The 27949-nt window shown below is 35.8% G+C and overlaps 1 protein-coding gene across 1 annotated transcript in view; it reads right to left on the bottom strand.

Moving 5' to 3' along the window:
- MAP4K5 (mitogen-activated protein kinase kinase kinase kinase 5) overlaps positions 1-27949 on the bottom strand; it is a 112351-nt gene that overhangs the window by 30164 nt on the left and 54238 nt on the right. The window contains 10 exon segments of the mRNA XM_017849464.1: positions 8-66; positions 8145-8223; positions 14254-14370; positions 15621-15702; positions 18134-18179; positions 18182-18195; positions 20196-20327; positions 26746-26818; positions 27742-27784; positions 27874-27921. Coding sequence (XP_017704953.1) covers positions 8-66; positions 8145-8223; positions 14254-14370; positions 15621-15702; positions 18134-18179; positions 18182-18195; positions 20196-20327; positions 26746-26818; positions 27742-27784; positions 27874-27921 — 693 coding nt within the window.

A 27949-nucleotide genomic window follows, 5' to 3' on the forward strand; every position in this document is an offset into this window, starting at 1 on the left:
TTCTTACCATTTCATCTCGTGCTTCTGTTTCTTTTCTCAGAGGAGGTTCAAATTGTAATTTGTCAACTGCAAAATATATAACAGGTATGTACAAACTCAGCATCTCAGGGTTCATCTCAGAAATGTAATGGCAAGTTTGTATATGGGGTGGGGGAGGGAGAAAGAAGAGGGGAAAGAAGAGAAGACAAAAAATATCTTCTTTCTTGACTACAAGAGTATCCCTTTGTTATGCTTACCAAAAGTAAGTAACAAACTGAGTTCTTCCTAACATCTCTACTTAATTCTTGGTTGGAATCAGGAAATTAAACAAACAGTTCTTTTGTATAAAAGAGATTTTCAAAGATTCATCAAAAGTAAATGACTAAGTGAAAACTTTAAAGATTTTCTCTACACTGTAGACTCTGTTTTGAGACAGTTTAAGCTACAGCTTCATAACAGAGATGAACTAAGAAAAACTACCTATAAATTATCTAAAAAGAACAAATGACTTCTATTAAATTAAATGTCACAACGAATCTGATATATTTTGCTAAATATGTATTTTATTTGACCTAGTCATACTGACTTCAGAATTATTCAAAATATTCAAAGAGTAACTTCTTTTGTATAAAATATTCTAAAACAGAGAAAAGGAGGGCTTATTACTTCCTCATGAAGTATTTAAAATTTAAAAATTCTAAAATCTAATGTGACTAAAAGCCCTCCAAATTTTTTTAAACACTCATACTTGCATCATAGAGATGCAAAATTCCTAAATACAATCTTAGCAAACAAAATACTTTTAAAAAGCACTTTCAAATAGGATCCAGTTGTCCTTATTTCTAAAACAAGATTTGTAAAAGCAAATACAAAGTACTGACATAACTCATCACATTAAACAAAACAGTATGTCATAAATTTTCAATAAAAGTTTGGAAGATATTCCATAAAATATAGTATCTACTTTAAAAAATAATCTAAAATAAAAGTCCTTGGTCATTAATGACTTATTTAACATAATTAAAAACATCTGAATTCAAGAACTACTACTATAATTCATAAAGAACCTCTTTAGTCTTTTGAAACAGGGATGAACTAAGGTTTATTTTTGTGACAACCAGAAACACTGGCAAGCAGGTCTAGAGCTGCATTATAAAAGGCATAAATGTGAAAATAATATATTACTTTTTTTTTTTTTTAAGATGGAGTCTCACACTCTTGTTGCCCAGGCTGGAGTGCAGTGGTGCAATCTCAGCTCACTACAACCTCCGCCTCCCGAGTTCAAGCTATTCTCTTGCCTCAGCCTCCCAAGTAGCTGGGACTACAGGTGCATGCCACCATGCTTGGCTAGTTTTTCTATTTTCAGTAGAGATGGGGTTTCACCATCTCATGAGGTTTCCTGACCTCAGGAGTTCCTGACCCCAGGTGATCTGCCTGCCTAAACCTCCCAAGGTGTTGGGATTACAGGTGTGAGCCACTACGCCTGGCCATTTTTAAATAACAGAAATTGGACTTACCCTTCTGTATAAACAACTATCTACATGTAATACATATACATGTCTGCATGTTTGTGTGTGTACAAACTAAAGCAACTGTTTGAAGGCAATGCACCACAGACACCATAAGGCTGTGATTCTTTTTTTTTTTTTTCAATTATACTTTAAGTTCTAGGGTACATGTGCATAATGTGCAGGTTTGTTACATATGTATACTTGTGCCATGTTGGTGTACTGCACCCAAGTTTTGGGTTTTTTATTTTTTTTTGAGACGGAGTCTCGCTCTGTTGCCCAGGCTGGAGTGTAGTGGCCGGATCTCAGCTCACTGCAAGCTCTGCCTCCCGGGTTTATGCCATTCTCCTGCCTCAGCCTCCTGAGTAGCTGGGACTACAGGCGCCCGCCACCTCGCCCGGCTAGTTTTTTGTATTCTTTAGTAGAGACGGGGTTTCACTGTGTTAGCCAGGATGGTCTCGATCTCCTGACCTCGTGATCCGCCTGTCTCGGCCTCCCAAAGTGCTGGGATTACAGGCTTGAGCCACCGCGCCCGGCCCTGTGATTCTTAAAAGAAGGAAAATACATGGTGGTAAGAGCCATATTTACCCTGACTTTCTGCCTGGGGGCACTTTCCAAACTAGGACACAAGAAAATGGAGCCCAAAGAGAAAATAACAGTCTCAACAGGTGAAGGGACAAGGATTTTAATTTGGCGCTGCTTAGGTAGAGGGCACAGTCCCCAAAATAAGAAAGCTGTATAAAGGAGGAACTCCAAAAATATGCAAAGAGGTTTTCTTAAGTCTTTGGCTGAATACCAAGAGCAAACCCAGAGTATGCAAGGTATCTCAGAAAATGGCTAACAGAGCGCTGTGAGCTTCTGGAGATCCCACTGTACCAGGAAAAATTTGGCTTTCTACCAGAGGAAAGACCTTGCTGAATACTCTACTAAAACCTGACACAAGCCTTGAAAGGATTAAGTAGACATACCAGGTAATTAACTCTTTAAAGAAGGAGGATAAAATCCAGATGCTCAACATTGTATTACATGGTCCAAGATACAATAAAAAAGACAACTGAAGAAGCTAGGAAATAGGAACCCATAACCAGCTGAAAACAAATTACTAAAAACAGACCCAGAGGTGACACAGATGTTAAAATCAGCAGACAAGAATTTCAAAACAGCGATTATAAATATGTTCCAGGATTTAAGAGAAAAGATAAACACAGTAAGTAAGCAGATGGAATAGCTCAGTAGAAAAACAGAAATTATATATATGGATGTATGTGTATATACAGGTATATTACATATATGACTGAAAGTCTAGATCCAAAAAATGCTTGCCTGAAATAAAATTCACTGAATGGGCTTACTAGTAGACTCAATACTATAAAAAAGATCAATGAGCTTCAAGTCACGGCAAGAAAAACAAAACTGAAAGTACAGTGAAGAAAAAAAAACAAACTTATGTGTGGATACAGGGAGAAGAATGGAGTGGGAGTACAAAGCCTCCATGACCTGTGGACAACATTCAGTGTTCTTACATATATAACTGGAGTCCCAGAAGCAGAGGAGACAGACTGGGGCAGAAATTTTGAATAAATAGTGGCCAAGCATTTTCCAAATTTGATAAAAAATATTAACCTACAGATCTAAGAGGCTCGATGAGCCCAAGACAGAACACCACGAAAAAATGCAGTTAGACACATCACAAATTGCTTTAAAAAAAACCAAAACCCACAAAAGTTCCATACTGCAGTACCTCATACCTTTTTTAAAAAAGCTGAGTTGATGTCATGAATTGGGTTGTAACTGGCAGCTTTAAAAAATACTCATGTAGAAGAACATACAGGTATGCTACAGTTCAGGTTTTTTTTTTTTTCCTAAAATAGTTATTCTGTCAATATAGGTTTTATTTGGCAGTTATATGTCTATTTTTAGGATGAATATAGCTTGTCAAAAAGCCTCAACTATACCAATGGTTAAAAAAAAAAGTGTCTTGAGTTTGTGCTTCCTACTTGGGAAATCTGTGATTACTTCTCCGGAGATAGAAACACTTACCTCCCTAGAACTGTTACTAAACAGATTTGTAAGACAATATAGATGCTTGCTAACTGACGAAGGCTTGACTTACAATTTTTCTGACTTTCTGGTGGTACAAAAGTGATATGCATTCAGTAGAAACTGTACTTTGAACTTTGATCTTTTCCCAGACTAGCAATATATGGTATGATACTCTCTTGAGAGATGCTGGACAGCGACAGCAAGCCGCAGGTCCCAGTCAGCTACCCTAACATTAAATATTCTGAGCATGTTTAAGCTGGCTGGGCTAAGTTACGATGTTTGGTAGGTTAGGTGTGTTAAATGATTTTTTTGCCTTATGATATTTTCAACTTTAATGGGTTTATTAGGACGTAACCCCACCGTAAATCGGGGCGCATCTGTACATCTTACTCAAAATCTCTATTGCCTTTATCACTCTTAGCCTTCAGGTAAGATGAACAGGACAAATAGAAATCTCAAACTGAAGTTGGTTAAACTTTCAGAAACCTTTAGACTTCTTTAGCCTAAAGGGTTTTTTGTTGTTGTTGTTTTTCTCCTTTGCCTGAATGTCAAGTGACAGCAGTTCCCCTTGGAGCTCATTAACTCTATGAACCAAAAAATCTGGGCATCCTATACATCTGGGAATACTGCCATTAACTCAAGTTACCACGTTTATTACGTTTCCAGTTATTAACTGGAACTCAGAGTACACACAGTTTTCCATTCAAACAGGTCCAGGAAACATTTCCTCTGAAACAACCTTTACATTAAAATTCAGAGACTGTCTTCTGGAAAACTGCCCTCTAAACTCAATACATAGAATTTTGCCAGGTATTGTTAATAACTAATGCAATGGTAAAACAGGGTGTTGATCCCTGTATTCATGTCTCTCTAATATAGAGACATATGCCAATCTTAAATTGCTGGAAGACTGTCCCAGCAGGGCACCTCAAAAAGAGGTGACAAGGAATCCTTCTGAAGCAGATGACTACAAAAAGAAGAGAGCCTCCACCCAAGTCAGTCGTACCAAAACTGATAATTACATGAAGTGGAAAGTCTGCCCAAGACCCATGGAAAGATAACGGGAGCTGCTGGTTACTTTAACCTGCAACAACAGTACTTTATTTTCTTAGTCACATTTCCCCCAGCTTTTTGCTAGCTGGAGGTTTTGGACTGTTGACAGATACTTGTTACTTCTTTATTAAGATACCTGTAGAGTCCCTATTCTTACTATTGCCCTTTGCAGCCTTAGTCAGTCTGGAGTATGAGTCTAACACCTGGCTGAAATTTACTTGTGAGTCAGCTAAAATTATACAACTAAACTAACTGTTAGGCTTATACTCTTTGTGAATACCTCCTATCTTCCCTTGGTGCCAATTCCTTGTAATCAGTTGGTTTCCTAGGTAACTGGGCTCAACCACTAATACACTCTTCAGATGAAAAACCAAAAAAAAAAAAAAAAAAAAAAAAAAAAAAAAAAAAAAAATTAGGTAATTTAGCTAATACACTCATACCTGAATCAGACTGAGAAAGTAAGAAATCTTTCTTGCCATTCATGAGGCTGAAAGGACAGACACAAATCCAAATGCAAAGTCAACAAGAAACAACGTTTCTCCCAAGGATATTTTGTACATGTAAAGTTTCATACAATGACCCCCTCTGAGTTATTTTGCTTTCTGAGAAATCTCTCTCTCTAAAATCACTGACTGCCAGAAACATTGCTATATGAAATCACATTAAGAATGAATCATCCTATTCTTGCCTGGACTAAATCACTGACACAGAGAAACAGAACTCAATTTCCAATCCAGATGCAGAGCTTCAAATAAAGGCATTTTTGAACACAACACTTCAAAAAGTTTCCAAGGAAACATACTCCTGGGTTTACTTCAACAGCAGAGACCTGGTATTCACCCTTTCATACACATCCCTACTTTGCATTAAGTCATCACTTAAAATTCACCGGAATTCCACTCTTTCCAAAATCCTGTATTTCTTTTCCCTTGTTTGATGAAATCTTGAATGGTTTGGTTCCTCTGGTGTGTGTTCTCTCTCATTGCAAGGAGTCAGTAAACCTGACTTTGTTGGACTACATGTTTGTCCCTGGTGGTCTTAGACTGATTGGGTGTGATTCCTAATAATCATTTATGTCCACTAAAAATACATGGTAAGAATGCTTACAGAAGTCATAATAGCCCAAAACCAGAAATAAATCAAATGCTCATTAACAGAAGAATGGATAAATTATGGTATGGTCATACAATGGAGTATTACCATATAGTGAAAACTGAACTACTTCTACGAATGACTCTAACAGACATAATGTTGAGTAAAAGAAGCCAGGAACAAAAGGGTGCTTTTTGTATGATTTCATTTACCTGAAGGTCAAGATCAGGTAAAAGCCAGTTTATGTGACAGAGATCGGAATAGTAACTCGCCTGGGGAGAGGGAGGGCAGGCGAGTATAGAATTTAAGAATACTGATTGTGAAGGCTCTCATAAGGGAAACTTCTGAGATTCTGATAATGTTCTACATTCGTATTTTTAGCTGGGTGGTAGCTATATGAGTGCATATATTTAAAAATTTATCCTGAGTATTAAGATTTGAGCATTTTACTACATGTAAGTTACCACTTCAGTTTAAAACACTGAAACAAAAACAGAGTAGAAATAAATAGCATAAAATCTATTGAACAAACAAAAGCAAAGTGATAAAACATTCCTGATAAATACAAAGAAGTTTTAAAGACAAGTCATTAATAAAGTGACCTTCTACTCTACCACTTTCTGTCTGGTGCTTTAAGCACATGGAGCTCACTCTATGAGGATATTAGTATTTTGGGCTAATATCATGGAATATAAAAGAACTAAATCTTGATCTTATCTCTGAAAAAGCCTATTTTGGTTAAGAAGACTGAATATCATAAATATGTCAACTCTTCCAAAGTAATAAGATCTCTGTAAAACAGTTTTTTGTTTTTTGTTTTAAAACCACATAAGCTGTTTAAGTTTATGTGGGGAAGGCACAATAGCCAAATGTCATAATGACAAATAAGTGTGACAAGGTACATGTGTGTGTGGTGGGGAGGGGCAGAGAGTAGGAGTAGGATTAGTTCTAACAGATATTATCAAGATATAATAATCAAAAGTATGCTACTGGTACAAAAACAGACATTTATGCAACAGAATAGAATTTCCAGAAACAACCCTAAAATATGTATGGCAATTCAGTATAAAGATAGCATGTCAAATCCATGAGTAGAAAGACTGCATTTTCAATAAATAATGAAACTGAGTTGTCATCTAGAAAGAAACTCAAGTTGCAATCCACACTCATACCTTCTACCAAATAATTTGTATCAGATTTTTAAATATTAAAAAAGAAACTAAAAACACAATAAACAATAGGAAAATTATTTTATAACTTTGGAATCGAGAAAGCCTTCTACATATGACACAAAACCCCAAAACTATACGAGAAAAGACAGATAAAATAGACTACATTAATGGAATACTACAGAACTACATAAAATAAAGAATATGTTACAATGGAATATCAACTTTGCTACTTTTCTCTTTAATATTTGAGGCCCACAGACTTCATCTTAGACTATAAAAGGAGAGAACAGCATAAGAAGATATCATCGACCTAGGCACTAACAAAGACACTAATTATGGCTTAATTATGAAACAACTGAGAAGGGAAAGATGCTCTCCAGTGACTAAGAGTTTTAAAGCTGCGTCCAGAAAGCTAGAGATGTTTGGGTTTATGAAAACTCAGACTTAAACAAAATGCACACTGCCAATAATTCTAAATAGTTCAAATATTTAATGAATTATCTTCCTCTAGTATGGTTTACAATTTTATTGATTTTGTTAGTCATAAACCTTATTTTACTGTAAACTACTTTAAATCTCTCAGAACAAGTATTCATTTAAGGCAATAAACCAGAGAAGAACTAAAACTTCTTTACGAATCTGTTGTTCTAAATTAATTTGGCTAAGGTGACAAATACTGATAGGAAATTTTCATCTGTCAATGGTTAATTTATTAAATTAAAAACCAATCTCTCTTTTGAAATATTTCCTTTAGAAAAGATTCATCTTAGTGCTAATCGGATTTTTAAAACCTGAAACCAACCCAAATGTGCAGTGAGAGTAAACTGGCTAACTACAATATATCAATTAATGAAACAGAATGCAATCGCTAAACAGAACGGTTATAAAGTCTATGCTAATATATGGAAATTAATTATATTATTAAGTGAAATTTTATGCATAGTATAAATTCATCCATGTAAAATACACATGAAAATGAAAGAAGTGTGGCAAAATATTAACTATGGGTTGGCTCTGGGTGATGTGATTGTATGCAATGTTAATTTTCTATTTTTTTCTTGCAGATTTTCAGCAATGGGCATGATTATGTCCATAATTGGAAAATAAAATTATTCAAAATTACAAACTAAGGGAATTCCATTGAAACCAGAAAAGCAACCCCTATTTTAGAAGTATTCTGATATGTTGAAGTATGTAGTCTTAATTAGTCTGAAATTTTATTATTCTACAAAACATACAAGAACACCCAGCACAACCCTCCAAGACCACCAACGGAAAATGTAAACCAAACACATACAATTTATTTCTGAAGCTGTCCGTTCAGCTCTGGCATTCCTGTTTGTAGATCTAATGGTATGACGAATGATTGCATGGGGCTGTGAATATAAGCATAATATATATACTTTAACAAATTTCAGTGATAAAGTTAAAAGGTCAAACTCTCTTATCATTTATTGATAAATATGAATATCTACTAGTAAATTATAGGATAAACATAAAACAAATACAATGAATGCTAAAACACTTTGAAAGTTTTTTCACTTGTTCCATGTTTATACTGTATAAAATACTGAAGAGATTCAAAGACAGACACACATCTTGTCCTCAAAGAGCTTATAGTCTAGGAAGGTAAGACACACAAATACTCACAGATAAGAAAATGGCAAGCACCTTTCATTAAGAGGATAAATGGACTACTCGTAAAGCCCAGTGGAGGGAGAAATGACTTTGACCTGAAGGGGTATAGTTCTTCATGAAAGCTGTAATCTCATCTGGGGCCCTGAAGTACCAGTAGGCACTGAATATGCGGCAATGTGGGAAAAGCATTCTAGACAGCAGAAAGAATATGAACAAAGTGAGGTAAGAAGTAACAGGAAATTGTGGAGTGTTTGTAGGGAGTGGGGGTTGGTTATTATTTGGTTGCAGTGAAGATTAGGTGATGAGATGACAAAGATGGAAAGACAGACCGTGAGGGTGAGCCTGATCATCAAAGGCTCTGAATGTCAGTCTGGGGCTCTTCACCTCAGTTTCTTGGCAAAAGGAATTTTTTTGGAGACTTTACAGCAAGGAAATGGCATCGCCAGTGTCAGCTTTAAGAGTTATCTATTAAGTATGTATGAGACTATGGAGGGGAGAAATATTGGATACAGGGAGATTGAGTAAGAATATTGTAGTAAGCCAAGTGAGAAGCATACTACTTCTACCCACTGTGCAGAACCTCCTGCTCTTTTGAAGTTAGGCCTTCAGCTCAACCCCTGTTTACCAAATTTCTGATGACTCACTCTCATTCACTGATGGCTCTGAAAGTGGCTCATCTGTTCACCCCTTACTTCAATAGCCACCAACACACCAAATAAATTCAAAGCTCCAGAAGGATCCATTGTTCTAGACTTATTTTCTGACCCCATCTTCAAAGACACTCTCATATATTTCAATGTACTCTCAACTCCTAAAAATCACATCTTAGACCCTGTCATCAACTCTGATGCATGAATTTCCTCTATATTACAAATCTCCAGTGTTTTGAGTTTCCTCTCTCACTTACTCCCATTACACTTGTTCAATGTTCCCAATGGAATATCAAGTCCATTGATCCATTACTTTCTCACTCTCCATCAACATCTCTCCTTATCCAGTCTATGTCTGGTAGCACATAATTTCAAGTGATTTCTTGCAAAAATCCTAAATTCCCTTTGCCCCACTGTCTTTTAGTAGACTGTGACGGCAAAATGCCAATCCTGGATAAATTCAACTGGTTACCTTTGCGTTTACACATCTGGGGTATCAATCATGCTGGAGGAAAATTATACAGTAGAACACACTGAAAATTCATCTAATCTGAGCTCCGACTCTAGTCATTTAACCCTCCATTCCCCTCAATTACTATTCCGTACCTTCCTCACATTCTTCAAACCTGCCCATTTTCCTTCACCCGTACAGATCACCTCATCACTTACTTCACAGAGAAAATAGAAATCACCAGCTACACTGCATTACCAACCATCCCGTTCTCTAATGGAAGAGCAGGGTTGCGTCTCCCTGCTTTCTTCTCATGGACTCTGCCTTTCCATCTTGCTTCCCTTGACTCTTCTATCTATTGGACAGTATTATGAGCATTTAATGAAAAAAAAAAAAAAAAAACACATGGAAAAAAATTCCTTCTCCAGCTTATTCTCTTCCAGCTACCGCTCTACCCTATCCCTCCCTTCACAGCTCAAATTCACAAATGAATTGCAATACATATCTTTCAAACCACTAAATCTAGCTCCCCCTCCTCTATTAGAAAATTATCCCTGTTAAACTCATCAAACACTAACCACCTAAAGCCAAAAACTAGTTTAACTTAATTTCTATGTTCTCATTGAAACTCTCCTTTCTTCCTTCAATGTTCCGTATCAATCTCCTTTGCTATTGCTCTTTGCCTACTTGATCCTTAAATTTTGGGAGAAATCTCAGGTTCTGTGCTAGGCTCTCTTCTCATTCTATATGCTTCCCTTGGGTGATCACATTTACTCTTAAGGCATCAACTACATGTATATCTAATGACTCTCAAATTTATATTTTTATTATTTTATTTACTTTTATTTTTTTGAGACAGGGTCTTGCTCTGTCACCCAGGCTGGAGTGCAGAGGCACAATCATGGCTCACTGCAGCCTCAATCTCCTGCACTAAAGTGATCTTCCTACATTGGTCTCCCAGGTAGTTGGGATTACAGGTACCCGCCACCAAGCCTTGCTAATTTTTAAAATTTTTTTGTAGAGACAGGGTCTCACTGTGTTGCCCAGGTGGGTCTCCAACTCCTTGGCTCAAGTGATCCTCCCATCTTGGGCCCTCCTAAACTGCTGGGATTACAGGCATTAGCCATCATACCCAACCTCAAACTTGTATTTTTAATCCAAACTTTTCTCTCCAAGCTACAGTGACATATTTAGCTCCTTACTAGACATTTCCATTTGGAAGTTCTATGCAACATCTTCTTCAGTATAAAATGTAACTCATCTTTCTTCCCAAACCTGATTTTACCATAGTGTTCCTATCTTAGTAAATGGTTATATCCATCCAACTGCTCAAGTCAAAATCTGGTAGTAACTCTTTTCTTATTCCTTACCTTCATGTCTTCATCCAATCATTAACTCTCTCATACAATTCTTAAATTAATCCACTTATCTCCATCCTTGCTCTACCATCCTAGTTTACCATTATTTTTATCTTGTATAATTTCAACAGTCTTTTAACAGGTTTTCAGTAATGAACTCACCATTCTGAAGTCACTGAGATCTTTAAAAAATGTACATTTTGATTACGTCACTCCCTTACCCTTTAATGGCTTTCTACTACCCTTAGACTAAAGCCCAACATTTTAAACATGGTTTGATAGACGGTATCTAGCTCTGTATCGTTATCTTCTACCACTTCCTTCTTCCTTGTTTTCTGCTCTAGTCAGACTGACTTTTCTTTCTCTCTCATTCTCTCTCTTTTTTTTCTTCCCCTGAGACAGGGTCTCATCCTGTCACCCAAGCTGGAGTGTGGAGACGCGATCTCGGCTCACTGCAACCTTTGCTTCCCAGACTCAAGCAATTTTCCAGACTCAGCCTCCTGAGTAGCTGGGACTACGGGCGTGTGCCACCATGCCCAGCTAATTTTTTTGGTATTTTCTGTAGAAATGGGGTTTCGCCATGTTGCCCAGGGTGGTCTTGAACTCCTGAGTTCAAAGTGATCTAGCCGCCTCAGCCTCCCACAGTGCTGAGATTACAGATGTTAGCCACCACGTCCGACCCAGACTGTCTTTTCTTTAGTTCCTTATGTACAGTGCCTTCTCCCTTATCACCAGGCTTTCAAACATGTTATTAACACCTCTGCTCAGGCCACTTACATTTATTCTCTTCCTCGAATTCTGATTTATCTTTCAGGTTTTCAGCTTAAATGTCACTTCTATAATATGAGTTTTCTCCTGCCCCTATAATATCCCTCCATAGCACCTTTTACCTCCCATTCCATCACATGTGTAAATTAGTCATTGGTATTTCTGAATTTCCTTTGAGACTATACTATGAGCACTATAAAAGCAGGGATAATGTTAGTCTCATACACCATTGTGCCCCCAACTGCCTGGCACGTGGTTTTGCATTTCAAGAAATGAAAAGTACGGTGACATCATTAAACAGAAATAGAAAATTCAGAAAGTAGAGTAGATTTGGGAAGCCCAGCAAAATGTGGTAAAAAATAGGTGTTTGGTTATTTACATAACCAGTGAAAGGCAAATTGGAGAATTAATATCTAACTCTACATTTATGCAAGAATAACTTTACTTTCTTTAAACAATGGACCTTTAAACAATTAAAATACTTATTAATCCCAAGTTGCAAACAATGGTTCAAGTAGAAAACAATTTTATGTATGGCTGGTTTATTTAATATTTCTACTTCAAGTTCATTTAACATTCAACTAAATATGCACTGGGTACTCAGAACATGACAGGATTATGCTATATACCAGGCAACGGGGAAATATAGATTGGAGTTTAAAGATTGTTTAATGACTATTTCTATTAAATACATACATAGATATGATGGTGTATTAACTAAGAGAGTAGGCTCTGGAGTTTGCCTGGATCTAAATCCTGGTTCCATTTCCTATTTGCCATATGATGCTGGGCAAATTACTTCCATTTTTTGTCCCTCGTTTCATTTATAAAACAGGGACATTAATGGTACCTACTACAAAGGACTGTTTTGATATTAGATGAGTTAACATAGAAATTATTTGGCCTAATACTTGGCACACACTGAGTACCCAATGAGTGCTAGTAGTTACTATAATATTTATTTATTTATTTAAAGACAAAAGTCTCACTCTGTTGCCCGGGCTGGAGTGCAATGGAACAATTTCAGCTCACTGCAATCTCTGCCTCCTGGGTTGAAAAGCTCCTCCTGCCTCAGCCTCCCAAGTAGCTGGGACTACAGGTGCCTGCCACCACACCCAGCTAAGTGTTGTATTTTTTTCAAGTAGAGATAGGGTTTCACCACGTTGGCCAGCTGGTCTTGAACTCCTAACCTCAAGTGACCTGCCCATCTTGGCCTCCCAAAGTGCTGGGATTACAGGCGTGTCTGGCCCATAGTATGATATTTATAGGAAATAATTTAAAACTGAAGAACAGGAAATAGAAAATTCCCCTTTAGTGAAGGTAGAGATATAAGGGAAATAAAGGCTAAAAAGGACATGAAGAGACAGATTCAGAAAAACTTAGAAAAAAAATGGAATCATAAAAGGAGAAGAAGGAACACAAGGAGAGAAAGAGACTGGTGAAAAAATATAGTTGTGCTATATACAGTCATAAGTAGACACCTGTTAATGAAGAGGAAGTTTCTCATTCCTGATTTCCTGACAAGTTGTGTTGGTCATAGAAAATACATTACGCGCCAGGCACGGTGGCTCACACCTGTAATCCCAACACTTTGGGAGGCTGAGGTGGGTGGATCATGATGTCAAGAGATCGAGACCATCCTGGCCAACATGGTGAAACCCTGTCTCTACTAAAAATACAAAACTTAGCCGAATGTGGTGGCAGGAGCCTGCAGTCCCAGCTACTCAGGAGGCTGAGGCAGAAGAATCAATTGAACCCAGGAGGCAGAGGCTGCAGTGAGCCGACACTGCACTACTGCACTCCAACCTGGTAACAGAGCGAAACTCCATCTCAAAAAAAAAAAAAAGAAAAAAGAAAATACATTAAAAATAATTTTATAATGTTTTCACAGAAGGCAAGCATAGTTATGAATAGCCCTACAACTAATTATATAAGAAATAATAGTTTTGAAATACTGAAAAGGATAACATTTTCCAACAGGAACCTCAGCTTCATTCTTGAAAATTATTTGTATTCTGTTAATACAAATTCAACTACAAAAATGAGCAGCTGGATTTCTAAGAAGTCTTTTCAGGAAAATAATACGTATATGTGTTGTGGCTATGCTTTTTTTCCCTTACTTGAAAGCAAGGCTCTTAAAACCTTTATTTCCTTGGAAACAGATGTTCTTTATATATATCCCATAGAAAGATCAAACTCACTACAGAAGCTGAGGTCTAGAGAGAAGGGCAATCACCAAAAGGGAAAGCACCTCTGCATTTCTGCAGAGGGACACCTGATTTCAATCTCAGCTACCAAAACTTCAGGCTAACCAAACTAAGAACATAAAAAGAGATAGTGTTACTTCTGAAGAGAACTAGGATAAAAAAAGTATCACTGATAATTATGTGCAGGAAAAGTGTAGTTTACACTATTAATCTCTGTAGCTAAGCCTGTTTTAACTAAGCGAAAAGATGGACTCAGAAAACAAAGAAAAAAAGCAAACTTTAAGGCCTTATAAAACATTTGTTTTCAACAATGAGACTGCAAACACTTCCTTACCTCAAAGTCATCATCATCTGCTTCAGTGTAATGTGCATGGTTATCTGGATTGTTCACTTTGTCTAACAGTTCAACTGCTAGGGCTCTAGAGAGACCTGGCTGCGCAACAAAAGTGTGCTAAAAGAAAACAAAATGAAATTTCATGAGCATGCCTTTACATCTATGGTTTAAAGAAAATGCTATCTTCATTTTTTCATTCGGTAACTGGCAGAGACAAGTATATGGGAGTCTACTATTATAAATAAACTGTATTAGTAAAAATACTCATCAGAGAATCCATAGTTACAAATTATACAAAACTGAAGAGCCTTTGTAGGGTAAATTTAGAAAGTAATTTCTTTTTGTAAAGTTATCTAATCTATATTAAGTTCTAAAATTATATAGATTAGATATGGCTATATCAATGACATTCATTACTCATATCACTATACGGATGCAAATGAATACTGTGGTATGGTCCATAACCACAATAAGAAAAAAGCATGTATATCCTATATTTGCATACATTTAATTCTGTAAAATTATGTTAATGTACAAAGACGTATATAATTGAATAATGGCATTTCAGTAAAGCTTTCTTAGGTTGTTGTAATCATTGACTATTTCTAATATAAAAGTGTTTTATACACATACATATGCAGAGTATTCTATAAATTCATATTAGAAGCCAAGAAAAGTAATTCATTTTAGCTAAGGGCAACATTTTAGTTTTCTCTAAGGCAGGGGTGAGCAAACTACAGCCCATGGGGAAAATCTAGTGCACTGACCACCTCTTTCTGTAAATAGTTTTATTGAGTATTAAAACTATACCCACATGTGTACACTGTTTATGGCTGCTTCTGGGCTATAATGGCAGAACTCAGTAGTTGTGGCAGAGGCTGTATGGCCCACAAAGTTTAAAATATTTACTATGTGAACTGCCTATAGAAAATTTGCTGGCTGGGCATGGTGGCTCATGCCTGTAATCCCAGCACTTTGGGAGACTGAGGCGGGTGGATCACGTGAGGTCAGGAGTTCAAGACCAGCTTGGCCAACATGGTGAAACCCTGTCTCTACTAAAAACACAAAAATAAGCCAGGTGGTAGTGGCATGTGCCTGTAATCCCAGCTACTCGGGAGGCTGAGGCAGGAGAACAGTTTGATACCGGGTAGCTGGGGCAGAGGTTGCAGTGAGCTGAGATCGTGTCACTGCACTCCAGTCTGGGCGACAGAGTGAGACCGTGTTTCCAAAAAAAAAAACAGAAAGTTTGCTGACCCCTGCTGTAAGAGATTGCTAACACTTTTACATTAAAAACCTAAATACTTTTGTTCTACTGATATGTCTAATTTATGACTATAGGAAATCCCCTTGTAATTTCAATGACTTACAGTCAGAAGTCTTTCAGCAGTTGGTCTTTTTTTTGGGTTTTTGGTTAGTGCTATTTTGACAAAATTATGGAATGTTGATGACCTTCAAATAAAAGAGATGTACAAAATATTTCACTACTACATTTTGGTGTTAGTAAATAACATGAACTTAGGAACAGTTAGTAAGTCTAAAACACCATGTTTTTTTATTGAGTCACTTAGTTAAAGTATAATATATTCCTTGGAAACATCTGTGTCAGTTTTATCTTTTAAATAAAATACGATTAAGTAATAGAACAGTAATATACAACCACAAAAATTATACTAACAATCAGAAATGGATAGGCTGTGTCATTTATATATGACCTTCTTTTCTAGGTACTACTTAGGAGTCAAAATGTCCTCTTCTCATTGCATAGTTTACCTAGTATGTAAATGTTGTGCTATACCAAAAGAGTTGGATGGCACAAAAGGTAGGCACGGGGTAATATAAGAGACTATTTAAATCCCAAAGAGGCTAATTAATTTCTTAGAGAAAAAGGCAAAGAGGAGGGGGCAATTTTAGCAACCAGAAGGGTTTTTGGCCACCTTCACTGATGAAGTGGGGAAAGAGAGAAGACATAAATTAAAGGTATCACATTTTGATTATTGATAAATGACACAAAAAGGTATTTCTGCCATTGCCAAGATTCCACTGGAGAGAATGGACAAGAACTAAAGGGATGAAATAACCATATTTATCAGCAATGACAACAACCACACAGCAGTTCTCTGCAGAGAAATCAAATCACTACATCACATTTGATGGCTTGTGACAGAGATAACATGGAGTCAGACAGTATCGGGACTGGCAAAGATTCTCCAATGGTAACAACTGCTCTGAAATCTAACTGTGAATTTAGCATTTATAGCAAACATTCATTCCTGAATGAATATCAGTCATTTCTGCCATAAAACCATTCAGTTCCAGATGTCTAGGAACTTAGGGCAACAGGGAATAGGAAGGACCCAGTGTCAATACTGTTAGTAGCAGAACATAAACTCCTTTCTCTACACAGTGTGATTTGCCGTTCTTTCCTGTCATCATCCCCAGAATGGCTTGAGTCCTAAATAAAACTATGCTAAGACAGACTACTGAAACATAAAGCAGTGGTTGAGAACCTGTTTGTGGGGAGGGGCCTCTTAGAAATAAGCTGAAATAAGCTATGGACTGTCTTCTCAGAAAAATGGATATACATACAGAATTTTGGGGGCTCACAGATCCTCAAAGATCCATGTAATCTAGATAAAGAATTTCAGAATTTAAGAATTCAGAAACTTACTTGCACGGCTTCTTTTATTAAATGTATGGGGAAGATATTACCAGAAAAACAATCTTTAATTTGTATTAACCAATTGATGACATCCTTTTGGACTATAAAGATAGGTAAACTGCTTTACTTTGTAAGAGAAAGAAGAGATCAAGATGAAAATAAGTAATAATCTTTTGAGTATTACAGAAGGAAGAGAGGGAAAACCATCAGAGATTGATTTTAAGTGTCGTGGTATCTGGGAACCCTTTTCATATCACCTTCCATGAAAGTCAATGTGAAATTAATGGAAGTAAAGGAATACAGGGCAAAAATAGATGATTCTTCAAAATCTTCACATATTCACTTCTAATTCTTTCCTCACCACACTTCTCACCCAATCTGCCAAAGAGCTAAGTATTGAATTTTATGAGAATATTGGATTATAAAGAACACTGGGCCGGGTGAGGTGGCCCAAACCTGTAATCCCAGCACTTTGGGAGGCTGAGGTGGGTGGATTACGGGGTCAAGAGATCGAGACCATCCTGGTCAACATGGTGAAAACCCATCTCTACTAAAAATACAAAAATTAGCTGGGTGTGGTGGCATGTGCCTATAGTCCCAGCTACTTGGGAGTCGGAGACAGGAGAATCGCTTGAACCCAGGAGGCAGAGGTTGCATTGAGCCGAGATTGCGCCACTGTACTACAGCCTGGCGATAGAGACACTGTCTCCAAAAAAAAAAAAAGAAAGAAAGAAACACTGGGCTGGGCACAGTAGCTCACACCTGTAATCCTAGTACTTTTGGAGGCTGAAGTGGGAGGATCCCTTGAGGACAGGAATTTGAGACCAGCCTGGGCAGCATAGTGAGACCCTGTCTCTACAACAAACAAACAAAACTTAGCCAGGTGTGGTGGCACATCCTATAGTCCCCGCTACTCAGGAGGCAAAGGAGGGAGGATCTCTTGAGCCCAGGAGTTTGAGGTTACAGTGAGCTATGATCATGACACTACACTACAGCCTGGATAACACAGCAAAATCCTGTCTCAAAGAAAAAAAAAAAAAAAGAAATACCAGAAAATAAATCTAGATCCTTGCCATAAGTCTGCAAGCAAATCAGCTGTGTAGCTTTGAGAAAACTGCTTAATGTCTATGGACTTCTGTTTAATCATCTATAAAATATGGGAACTGAATCTATACTCTTTTGATTATAAAATTCTATAAAACTATATATTCTTTAACTCACCATTTTGTTTTGTCCTTTAGTTTTGGAGGCTGAAAATTACTTTTGACATTAAGAAGAGAGCCCTGAAATAAAATTACAGTTAAAGAACAATATCAAAATTACTACATCTAACAATTAGAATGAATACTCTGTAATGAATTTATACAAGACTACCACATAAGTGGGCAATGATAAAAACTACTATGGGATATAGAAATTAAATTTTTAATATTTTATAAGCCTACAAAAAATTTCTCTTGACTACAGGGAAGATTTTAAAATTTCCAACAAGCCCTTATTCACAAAGCAAACCTATCAAATACTGGAAAAGCATTTTCTTACTATACTGTTACATATGTAACCTGTATTATATCTTAAGCACATGTCTATATAATTGTATATAATTATCTAATACATAGAGATGACACGTTCCCCTAACATTAGGTTGCATATTTAACCAAAGACTGGCCTCCATATTTATTTTGGATGTACAGGCAAATTATATCCATTTCCTGATTGTTTTCCTTTTTTGGACAATGGTTTCCCATATTCTCTTGGTATATTAAATACATAAACCAATCTACAAGAGAACTTTGTCTATAAACTCACGTGTGACCCATTTTCTTGTGGGCTATGGGGGTAGTATGATAGAGGATTTAAGAAGTAGTTCTAAAATGCTCTATTTCAGCATTTCCTACAAAAATCCCAGGTTTCTAAGCAAATTCCTTATTCTTTTTTAGTATAACAAATACATTTTCCTTTTAAAATTAAATGATTCAAAGGAAAATTTTAAAAAATCTATATTCCCAACATTATTTAAAATTTTCTAATCTTTAAAAAAAATGTTTCTAATGTTTTTAGTCTTTATCTAAATGCTTACCAATTACATTGTATTTACATTAGTATTTATAATTTTTTTCACTAATAATCAATTTTCCATTTTGCTTTGGTTCATATATATGTAACGGCTCCCCTTAACTGTTAAATAATTAGATTAGCAATTGACCAACTACTACATATTTAGATTTTTTCTCTTGTTATCCTGAAATGCGTAATTCTTAGCATTTTCTTAGATTATTTCTGAAGTATAATCCCCTAAACAGTGGAATCACTGAAACATTTGTATTGTCCTTAACAAATAACATCAAAGTATTTTCCAAAAGGTCTGTACGTATCAGCATTCTAGCTAAAAGTAGGTATCTTTTAACATGTATTATCTTTAGCTGCTTATGAGGTCAAATAGATTCCCATATCTGGTACTTGCTCATAAACCTTAATCTATCTTTTGCTTGTAGTCTTTGAATTATTTCCTTATATAGTATATATTAATCAGTTGCCGATTATGTTAGCAAAACACTTTCACCATTCTGTTAATTTTTTTTTTAGCTTCATATCATTTACTTTTAAAGTGTCAATTTTAGCCTAATCTATCTTTTCCTTCAAAGTATCAAAAAACTTTTCAGAAGCCCTCAAATATTTTTTTCTGAGACAATACATCCTAGAATGTAAATGATAATTATATTCAGCACAGATACCTCTTCACTATTCCTGGACAAAATAAAAAGAAACAAAATCAAATATAACTAGAAAAGTTTCACCTGCATTCTATCATTTACTTATAATTCCACATAGGACAAAAAAAAAAAAAGATGAATTGATAAAAGAATGAACAGGAAGTCTCAAAAAGTCTTAAAATAATGTTAACTGTCATATCCTAGTGTGATTATTAAAGGAAATTTGTTTTATGGAAAAGCTTCAAACAGTATGGACAATTTACTCTTATGTTGTTTTAGGAGCAGCAATACAAGACAGGTTTTATTTATTTATTTTAAACACTAGTCAAGTACAGTAGTGAGAAGGAGAAGAAGAGCAGAACAAGGAGCTTGACCTGTAATTGTGAAAAATGAATTGAGATAACTATCTTCGGACTAGCCCACAATAGGTTTTGGATGAGATTATCCCTAAATCCCTTACAAGACCTTTACTATTTTCATTCTTAAAATGAGCTTGATGCTGAGTTATCAGCATTTCACTTCCCCATAGACTTGATCAATAACTGGATAATTATAAATAATGAGAACACCTCATTGGGTGGAGATCAAACATAGGCGGTTGAAGTTCTCCAAGTTCAATTGCTGTTATTCCTACTGCCCAGATATCACAGAGTTGGTTGTAGCCACCATTCTTCTCTACTGCTGCAACTTCTGGGGCCATCCTAGAAGGAATCAATGAATACAACATTTTTGTTGTTAAATATTGATCTGAATCTGTTACTTCCCATTATAATCACTAGGCTTGTTGGAGGGAAGGAGGCTGAGAGGTGTTTACCAGGAAAGAAGAAACATTACTAAGTAAAGGCTTAAATCTCTATTTCACACACACACACACTTTTAAAACTAATTAAGAATCTTGAATGCCCTCCTCTGAATGTTTATGTTCTAAGGAAAAAACCTTGTTTTAGTTTAGTTTCTGTTTTGTGAATCTTGTTATATAACATGCAAAAGAAAAGAATACTTAAATCCCTTGTGAAGGTCAAAGAAAAGTTCCCAAAGGAGGTGAGACTTCTAAGTAAGGTGGGGAGCCTGGACATTTCAGTGAGAGGAAACGAGTACAAATTTAGGGAGACCAGGAAAGCTGACAGGACAGTGCTCAATGTATCACCTGCAAACTGATAAGGGGCCATACATTGCTGGCTACTAGTCTGTAGTAAATACAGAAATGGAGAGTAAGCATTTATGCTTGTCCAAATGCATACATTCATTTTTATCTTATTTTACAAATAAGTCTGTAATGGACAGGAAGTAACACCTGGTTTGAGAAAGTCTAGAAAGTATTTGGAAAAGAAACCTCAGAAGTAGAGGCTAGATTATAAATCATCTACTGATTATACAAAAAAGGTTAGACTTTATCATGAAAATGATGGGACCCAGTGAAAGATTTAATTACAAGGGCAAACAATCTAAAACTTCATGGCAAGATGAAGGATAGTGTGAAATCAGGTGAAACCAGTCAGGCAGATATGTTAGAAGTCTGTTTCAAATATACAAGGGAAAAAAACCCCCAAGAACTTTTCAAAAGCAGTAGCAAAGGGAACAGAATGAAAGGGGTTAACTTAAGATATAGACCTGAGGAGGAAATGCTTGTGGATATTGAAATAGAGCTATTATTGAACAACTGCTGAATATACAGAAGACTGAAGGTGGAGTTATATGTTTGGGAATCAGTACTGTAGAAGGCATCTGAAGTTATAAAGTATAGATAATACTGTTCAGGGGAAATATTCTTTTATCTTTTCAAATGTTTACTAACTTAATTTCAATTAATTTGAATTAAATATCCATAAGGGACAAGTTGCTTTTATATGTACTTAGGCTACAAAAAGTTATATTAACACACTGTCTCTCAAATTAAGTGTGGTTAGGATATAAAGTATGTATACTAAAAATGTGAACATGTAGATGTGTACTATATGCAAGTGCTACATACATAATAATAGATATAGGAGTAAGGAGAAGTAAACAATTACTATGGAGCAAGATAACTGAAGGCAAGTTTCACAGAGGAAAGAGGCTGAGGTGGAGCCCAGAGAAAGCAAACAGGATTCATCTCCTCTATCCACTGGAATCAGTTAGTGGTGGTGGCTAACCAGAATGTCAAGTTGACTACGACTACTGCACTTCCTGGCTCAGGGGGAAACTGTATTCAATCAGTTGGCCATAGGTATAGAAAGGTAGAAGCGTGGCCCTCTTAAGAATGGGGAGACCTTAAGATAAACACAGAAAAAGGGTAACTTAGGGAAGCAGTAAAGAAAGCTAAAGCAGTAGTATTTCACCTGATACAGTCAGGGTACAAAAAATAGACAATTTAGACTAGAAGAGTATTCACAAAAAGGACAGTCATAGACAGTGAGGGACTCTGATGTGACGAAGGAAATTCTATAGGTTATCTAACTCACTTGTATCTTCATTTAACTTTTATTTAACTGATACTTATTGAGGCTTTTTTTCTGTTAAAGTGATATGTGTTGACTGAAAAGAATTTGGAATATATGAAAAAATATGGAAGAAAACAAGTTAAGCATGATCCCACTCAAAGAGAGTTCCTGTTTCACATATTTTCATCCATGATTTTTATACACACACACACACACACACACACACACCCCTTTTATAAAATGGAATCATATTGCATATACTACTTGGAGTCTTGCTTTTTAAAATTAACAACATATCATGAGCAGCAGCATATTATTCCACTGAACTGAATAAATGTAATTCCCTTAACTAATTCCTGTTGTATATTATTTTCCCTCAAGTTTTATCACTAAAATAGTGTGATAAAGCTTATCATATATAAATCTGTATGCCTCTCTAATAAATTACTAGATGTGGAATTACTGAGAATAAAGAAGATAAACATTGCTTAAAGTTACTGGTAAACATTACCATCAAATTATGCTTCAAAATTGTTCTACCAATTTCTTTTTTTTTTTCTTCAGCTTTTAAGTTCCAGGGTAATTGTGCAGGATGTGCAGGTTTTTTACACAGGTAAATGTGTGCCTTGGTGGTTTGCTGCACAGATTAACCCATCACGTTGGTATTAATATTAAGCCCAGCATCCACGAGCTATTCTTCCTGATGCTCTCCCTCCCAACCCCCATTCTACCAATTTCTACTCTCACTGCCAAATATTTAGTGATATTAAGTATGCCCATAATTCCAAACATTTTCCAATTTGATAGAAAAAAGTCATTTAACTTGTTCATCAAGGGAAACATTATTCAGAATATATATATTTTTAGGTTAGTCAAGTGAAGCACTGAGAGCAAAGAAGGAACAAAGAAGTCTGTAGGGGTTGCATGCCCCTAGCCATGACCTGTAGGCCATTACTTAGTGTAAGAAACATGAGAAAACATTTACATTTCCCTATTTACTTCAAAGACATGAAGTAATTCACATTGGAGAAAAACCCCATGAATGGAAGAAATCTGGTAAAGCCTTGAGATTCTGCAGTTCTTTTCAAAAACATAAAAGAACTCATAGTGGAGCAAAATCTCATAAATGTCAGAAATGTGATAAAGCCTTTGGATATTCCAGTTATCTTCATAACCACAAAAGTGCTCATACTGGAGAGAGACCCTATGAACGTATGGAATGTGTGAAATAATTAAGTTGTCTTAGTTGCTTTCAAAGGGCTCATACTGGTGAAAAATCTTTTACATGTAAGAAATATGGTAAGGGAGTTATTCTTTCTAGCTCCCTTCAGAAACATGAAAGAAATACTACTAGACAGAAACCCTATACATGTAAGAAATGTGGTAAAGTCTCAGTCATTTCTGCTCCATGTGAAGACATGAAAGAACATATAACTAGAGAGAAATTCTGTGACTATAAAAAATGTGGTAAAGCCTTCAATCAATATAGTTCGCCTAGAAGACATGAAAGAGCTCATACTGGACAGAAACCCTATGAATGTCAAAAATGTGGTAAATCCTCCAGTCCTTTCAGTTGCCTTCAAACACAAGAGAGAACTCATACTGGTGGTAAACTTTATGAATATGAAAAATGTGGTAAAACCTTCAGACATTTCAGTTCCCTTCGAACCCATGAAAAACCTCATACTGGAGAGAAACTCTAAGAAGGTAAAAAAAGGCCGGGTGCGGTGGCTCAAGCCTGTAATCCCAGCACTTTGGGAGGCCGAGACGGGCGGATCACGAGGTCAGGAGATCGAGACCATCCTGGGTAACACAGTAAAACCCCGTCTCTACTGAAAAATACAAAACACTAGCCGGGCGAGGTGGCGGGCGCCTGTAGTTCCAGCTACGCAGGAGGCTGAGGCAGGAGTATGGCCTGGACCCGGAAGGCGGAGCTTGCAGTGAGCTGCGATCTGGCTACTGCATTCCAGCCCGGGCAACAGTGAGACTCCGTCTCAAAAAAAAAAAAAAAAAAAAAAAGGAAAAAAAAAAAAATGTGGTAAAGCCTTTAATCATTTCAATTACCTTGAAACACATGACAGAATTCATACTGGAGAGAAACTCTATGATTGTAAGACATGCAATAAAGCCTTCAGATATTCCAGTTCTGTACGTAAAACATGAAATAACGTATACTTCACAGAAATCCTGGGAATGTAAGGGATGTGGGAAAACATTCAATTATCTGAGCTATCTTTGAAAACATGAAAAAAATTATACTGGAGAAAAACCATATGTATATGAGAAATGTTGTAAAGCCTTTGCATGTTCTAGTTCCCTTTGAACACATAAAAAAACTCATACTGAAGAAAAACCTATGAATGTAAAGAATATGGGAAGGCATGTATTTTTGCCACTTCCCTTTGAAAATATAAAAAACTCATATTCGGGGGAAAATATGCACGTAAAAAATGTGGTAATGTCCTCAGTGTTTCCAGTTCTAGTTGAAGACATGAAAGAAGTCATTTCTGAAAAACCCTGTAAACATATGGAATGTGGGGATGCCTTTGTTTCTCTCAGGTACATTCAAAGACCCATGATATGTGCACACTGGAGATGAATCTTACAAGAATGTATTCTTCATCTAAATCCTAGTACTTGGCAAAACAGGTAAGTTTCCATTTTAATAATTATTTCAAAAGTCATCTGAGAATGCCTATTGAAAAGAAATCTTACAAATTTAATTTAGAAAGCCTGATGCAAATTAAACATTGACTAATGCTCAAAACATGCACATGAATGAAATGTTATACAAATTATAAATATATTGTGTTTATCAGTGGCTCATTCTTAATGAGGATCTCTGGACTATTGATTTCCACTTATTTTCCATGAAAATATTGAGGTGAGAATTCTGTAGACACCCTTTAAATGACAGTTAAGTGAATTCAATATGTAGTGTTTTCTTGTCAGTTAATAAAATTTTCTTTATTTTCTAAAAGGTTGTTGGATCTATGTATGGATGAATTAAAATGTATTTCTAATATGTAGGTAAGATTTTATGTAGCTTTTAATTGGTCTGTGATTAATGTGTCATTGGAAACTGAGTCTTTGTTAATTTTGGGGATTTTCTTACCGGCCTCATGTGAAAAGTTTTGGTTACCCCTCACCTATTAGATATATTCTACCTTTCTTTTTTATGGAAAAAGTACTCTCTTTTGACACAAATAAGTCTATGCCACTTTTCTGGCTAATAGAGTTGGTATTAGAAAAAAAAAAATCTGTAACTTCTTGTGATCCATTATCATACTTTATGATACCTAATATGTATTATTTTACTAACTGCTTCTAATGAGACATTCTTTTTATCGACTTAAAAGAACTTATATATTAAAAATATTAAACCTAGTTTGGCATATTTTAGACAATATTTCCTGTTTTTTTACTTGCCTTTTAATTTTGTTTAAGCCGGTGGATATACATAAGTTTTAAATTTTCATGCAGTTAAATCTATCAGCATTTCCTTTTCAGGTTTTATGCTTTATGGCTAGAAAGGCTTCCTCAGCTCTTAGAGCAGATAGTTACTGATGGCTCTTTTGGTTTCACTTTTATACTTAACTATTTGCACATACCATTTTTTGACATCAGGTATGAGGTACAGAGCTACTTAAATTTATTTTCAAATAATAAATTATCCAAACACTGCACATTAAAGAATCCAAATTGGCCAAGCACAGTGGCTCAAGCCTGTAGTCTCAGCACTTTGGGAGGTGGATCACTTAAGTTTTAGACCAGGAGTTTTAGACCAGCCCAGGAGTTTTAGATGAAACCCTGTCTCTACAAAAAAAATTACAAAAAATTAGCTGGCTGTGATGTTGCATGCCTGTAGTCTCAGCTCTTTCGGGGGCTGAAATGGGAGGATCATCTGGCTCTGGGAGATCAATGATGCAGTGAGCTGTGATTGTGACAGACACCACACTCCAGCCAGGGTGACAGAACGAAACCCCGTCTCAGAAAAAAAAGAAGAAAATAAAAAAAAGAAAAGAATCCAACCTTTCACACAAACTGCAAATGTCACCTTTATAACATTCACTATTTTAAATATTAAGGTTTTGTTATGAGGCTTTTTATTTCTATCATCTGTCAATAATGAAAGCAGTGTTTTAGAAAGATTATTTTGTCAGTAATCAGTGGAATGCACTAAGAGTGGGGTGGCTGGTAAGACTAATAGTAGGTAGGATGTAAGAGTTTTAATAACCAGGAAGAAGAATCCTAGATTAAACTTAGGTGATGGGTCAATAGGTGCAGCAAACCCATCATGGCACATGTTTACCTATGTAACAAACCTGGACATTCTGCACATGTACCCTGGAACTTAAAATAAAATAAAGTGGAAAAGTCCTAGATTAAAACAGAATCAACGCTAGAATAAAGGGTAAGAAAATTACAGGAGGCAAATCTTTTGAAAATTTCATACTTAAGAGTCCTCTCAATATAAAATGAAACGGATAGTGAAAACTATTAACACTTCAACAGAGGGAAGGCTGAACCATGAATATGAGCATCAAAGTTCCCTAACCCAACCAGAACTTATGACAGTATCAAGGAGTATGCAAATCTCCCTACTTTTAATAATCACTTCTATTATCAAGTATCGAGGTTGATCACTAAACCATGAAGAAATGAAAATGGATCAAATTCAATCACAGTAATGTCTTACCAATAAGGGGTGCCAATGAAAGATTTTCGTTTTGCAATGGTAGCTGTTATTTTTGCAGCCACACCAAAGTCAGCTGGTGAGGAAAAAACCAGAAAATTTTAGTTCTTTACAATACATCAAATAACACTTTTACTTTCACCCTTAGGCATGGCAGTATTAATAACTCAAATATTAATGTTAGAAAAATGTGCATAAATTGAATACCGAAATCTCTTCTTGCTTAGTTCACAACACACTTATTAAAAAAAATTTATTGGCACTTTATTAGAATGAAAATGTACTTTATTAAGAATGAAGTTAACAAAAAATATTTTTGTTATACACACAATGAAGTTAATTTGGGAAAAAGAGAAAAAAAAGCACAAAAAATAAAACACATGGGAAAAACATACACCTAAATTCCTTTTATCCTAATATAACAAGGATAGCATTCTGGTACTATTTTTTTTACAGTCATTTTTTCTATATATAAACTTTTTAACTGTTGTAGTTAAACATGATTGTATTCTAATCCCTGCTACTTGGGATTAGGTGGGAGGATCGCCTGAGGCCAGGAGTCCAAGTATACAGTGAGCTATGACTGAGTCACAGTACTCCAGTCTGCATGACAGAGACCATCTCTTTCAAAACAAACAAAATAACACACAGAAACACGTGGTTGTAAAATACTAAATAAATATACAGTTCATTTTTGTCATTTAACACACCAGATTTTACTCTTACACATTCATAGATATCAATGATTGAATACATTTATCACAGTTTAACAGTTTTTCTATTGCTAGACTTATGTTTGCATTTTTTTCTACCATAAGTAATATTATGGTTCATGCTTCAGTGAATAAGGATTTTCCATCTTTAGGTTTAATTTCCTTAAAATGAGTTTTGGGAGTAAAATTACTGGATCAAAAGTTAAACATTATTGCGACTCTTGATATGAAAATGAAAAGTGTATAACGTTAATTCTCATTTAAAATTTTATAAAATTTAACATACCTAATTTTACATCGCCATGGTCTGTCAATAAAATATTAGCACCCTAGAACAAAAAACACAAATACTATTAAATTAGCATCATAAAATTTCTTCCAATAGAATTGGCAATTTGAATGTATTAAATGAACTTACTTTGATATCTCTATGCATTTTGCCTTTAGTATGCAAATAGGCAAGACCCTAAAAGTTAAAAAAAAAAAAAAAAAAA

This window comes from Rhinopithecus bieti, unplaced genomic scaffold (assembly GCF_001698545.2).
Source record: "Rhinopithecus bieti isolate Rb0 unplaced genomic scaffold, ASM169854v2 scaffold_29928, whole genome shotgun sequence".
In the NCBI taxonomy this organism is placed as follows: Eukaryota; Metazoa; Chordata; class Mammalia; order Primates; family Cercopithecidae; genus Rhinopithecus; species Rhinopithecus bieti.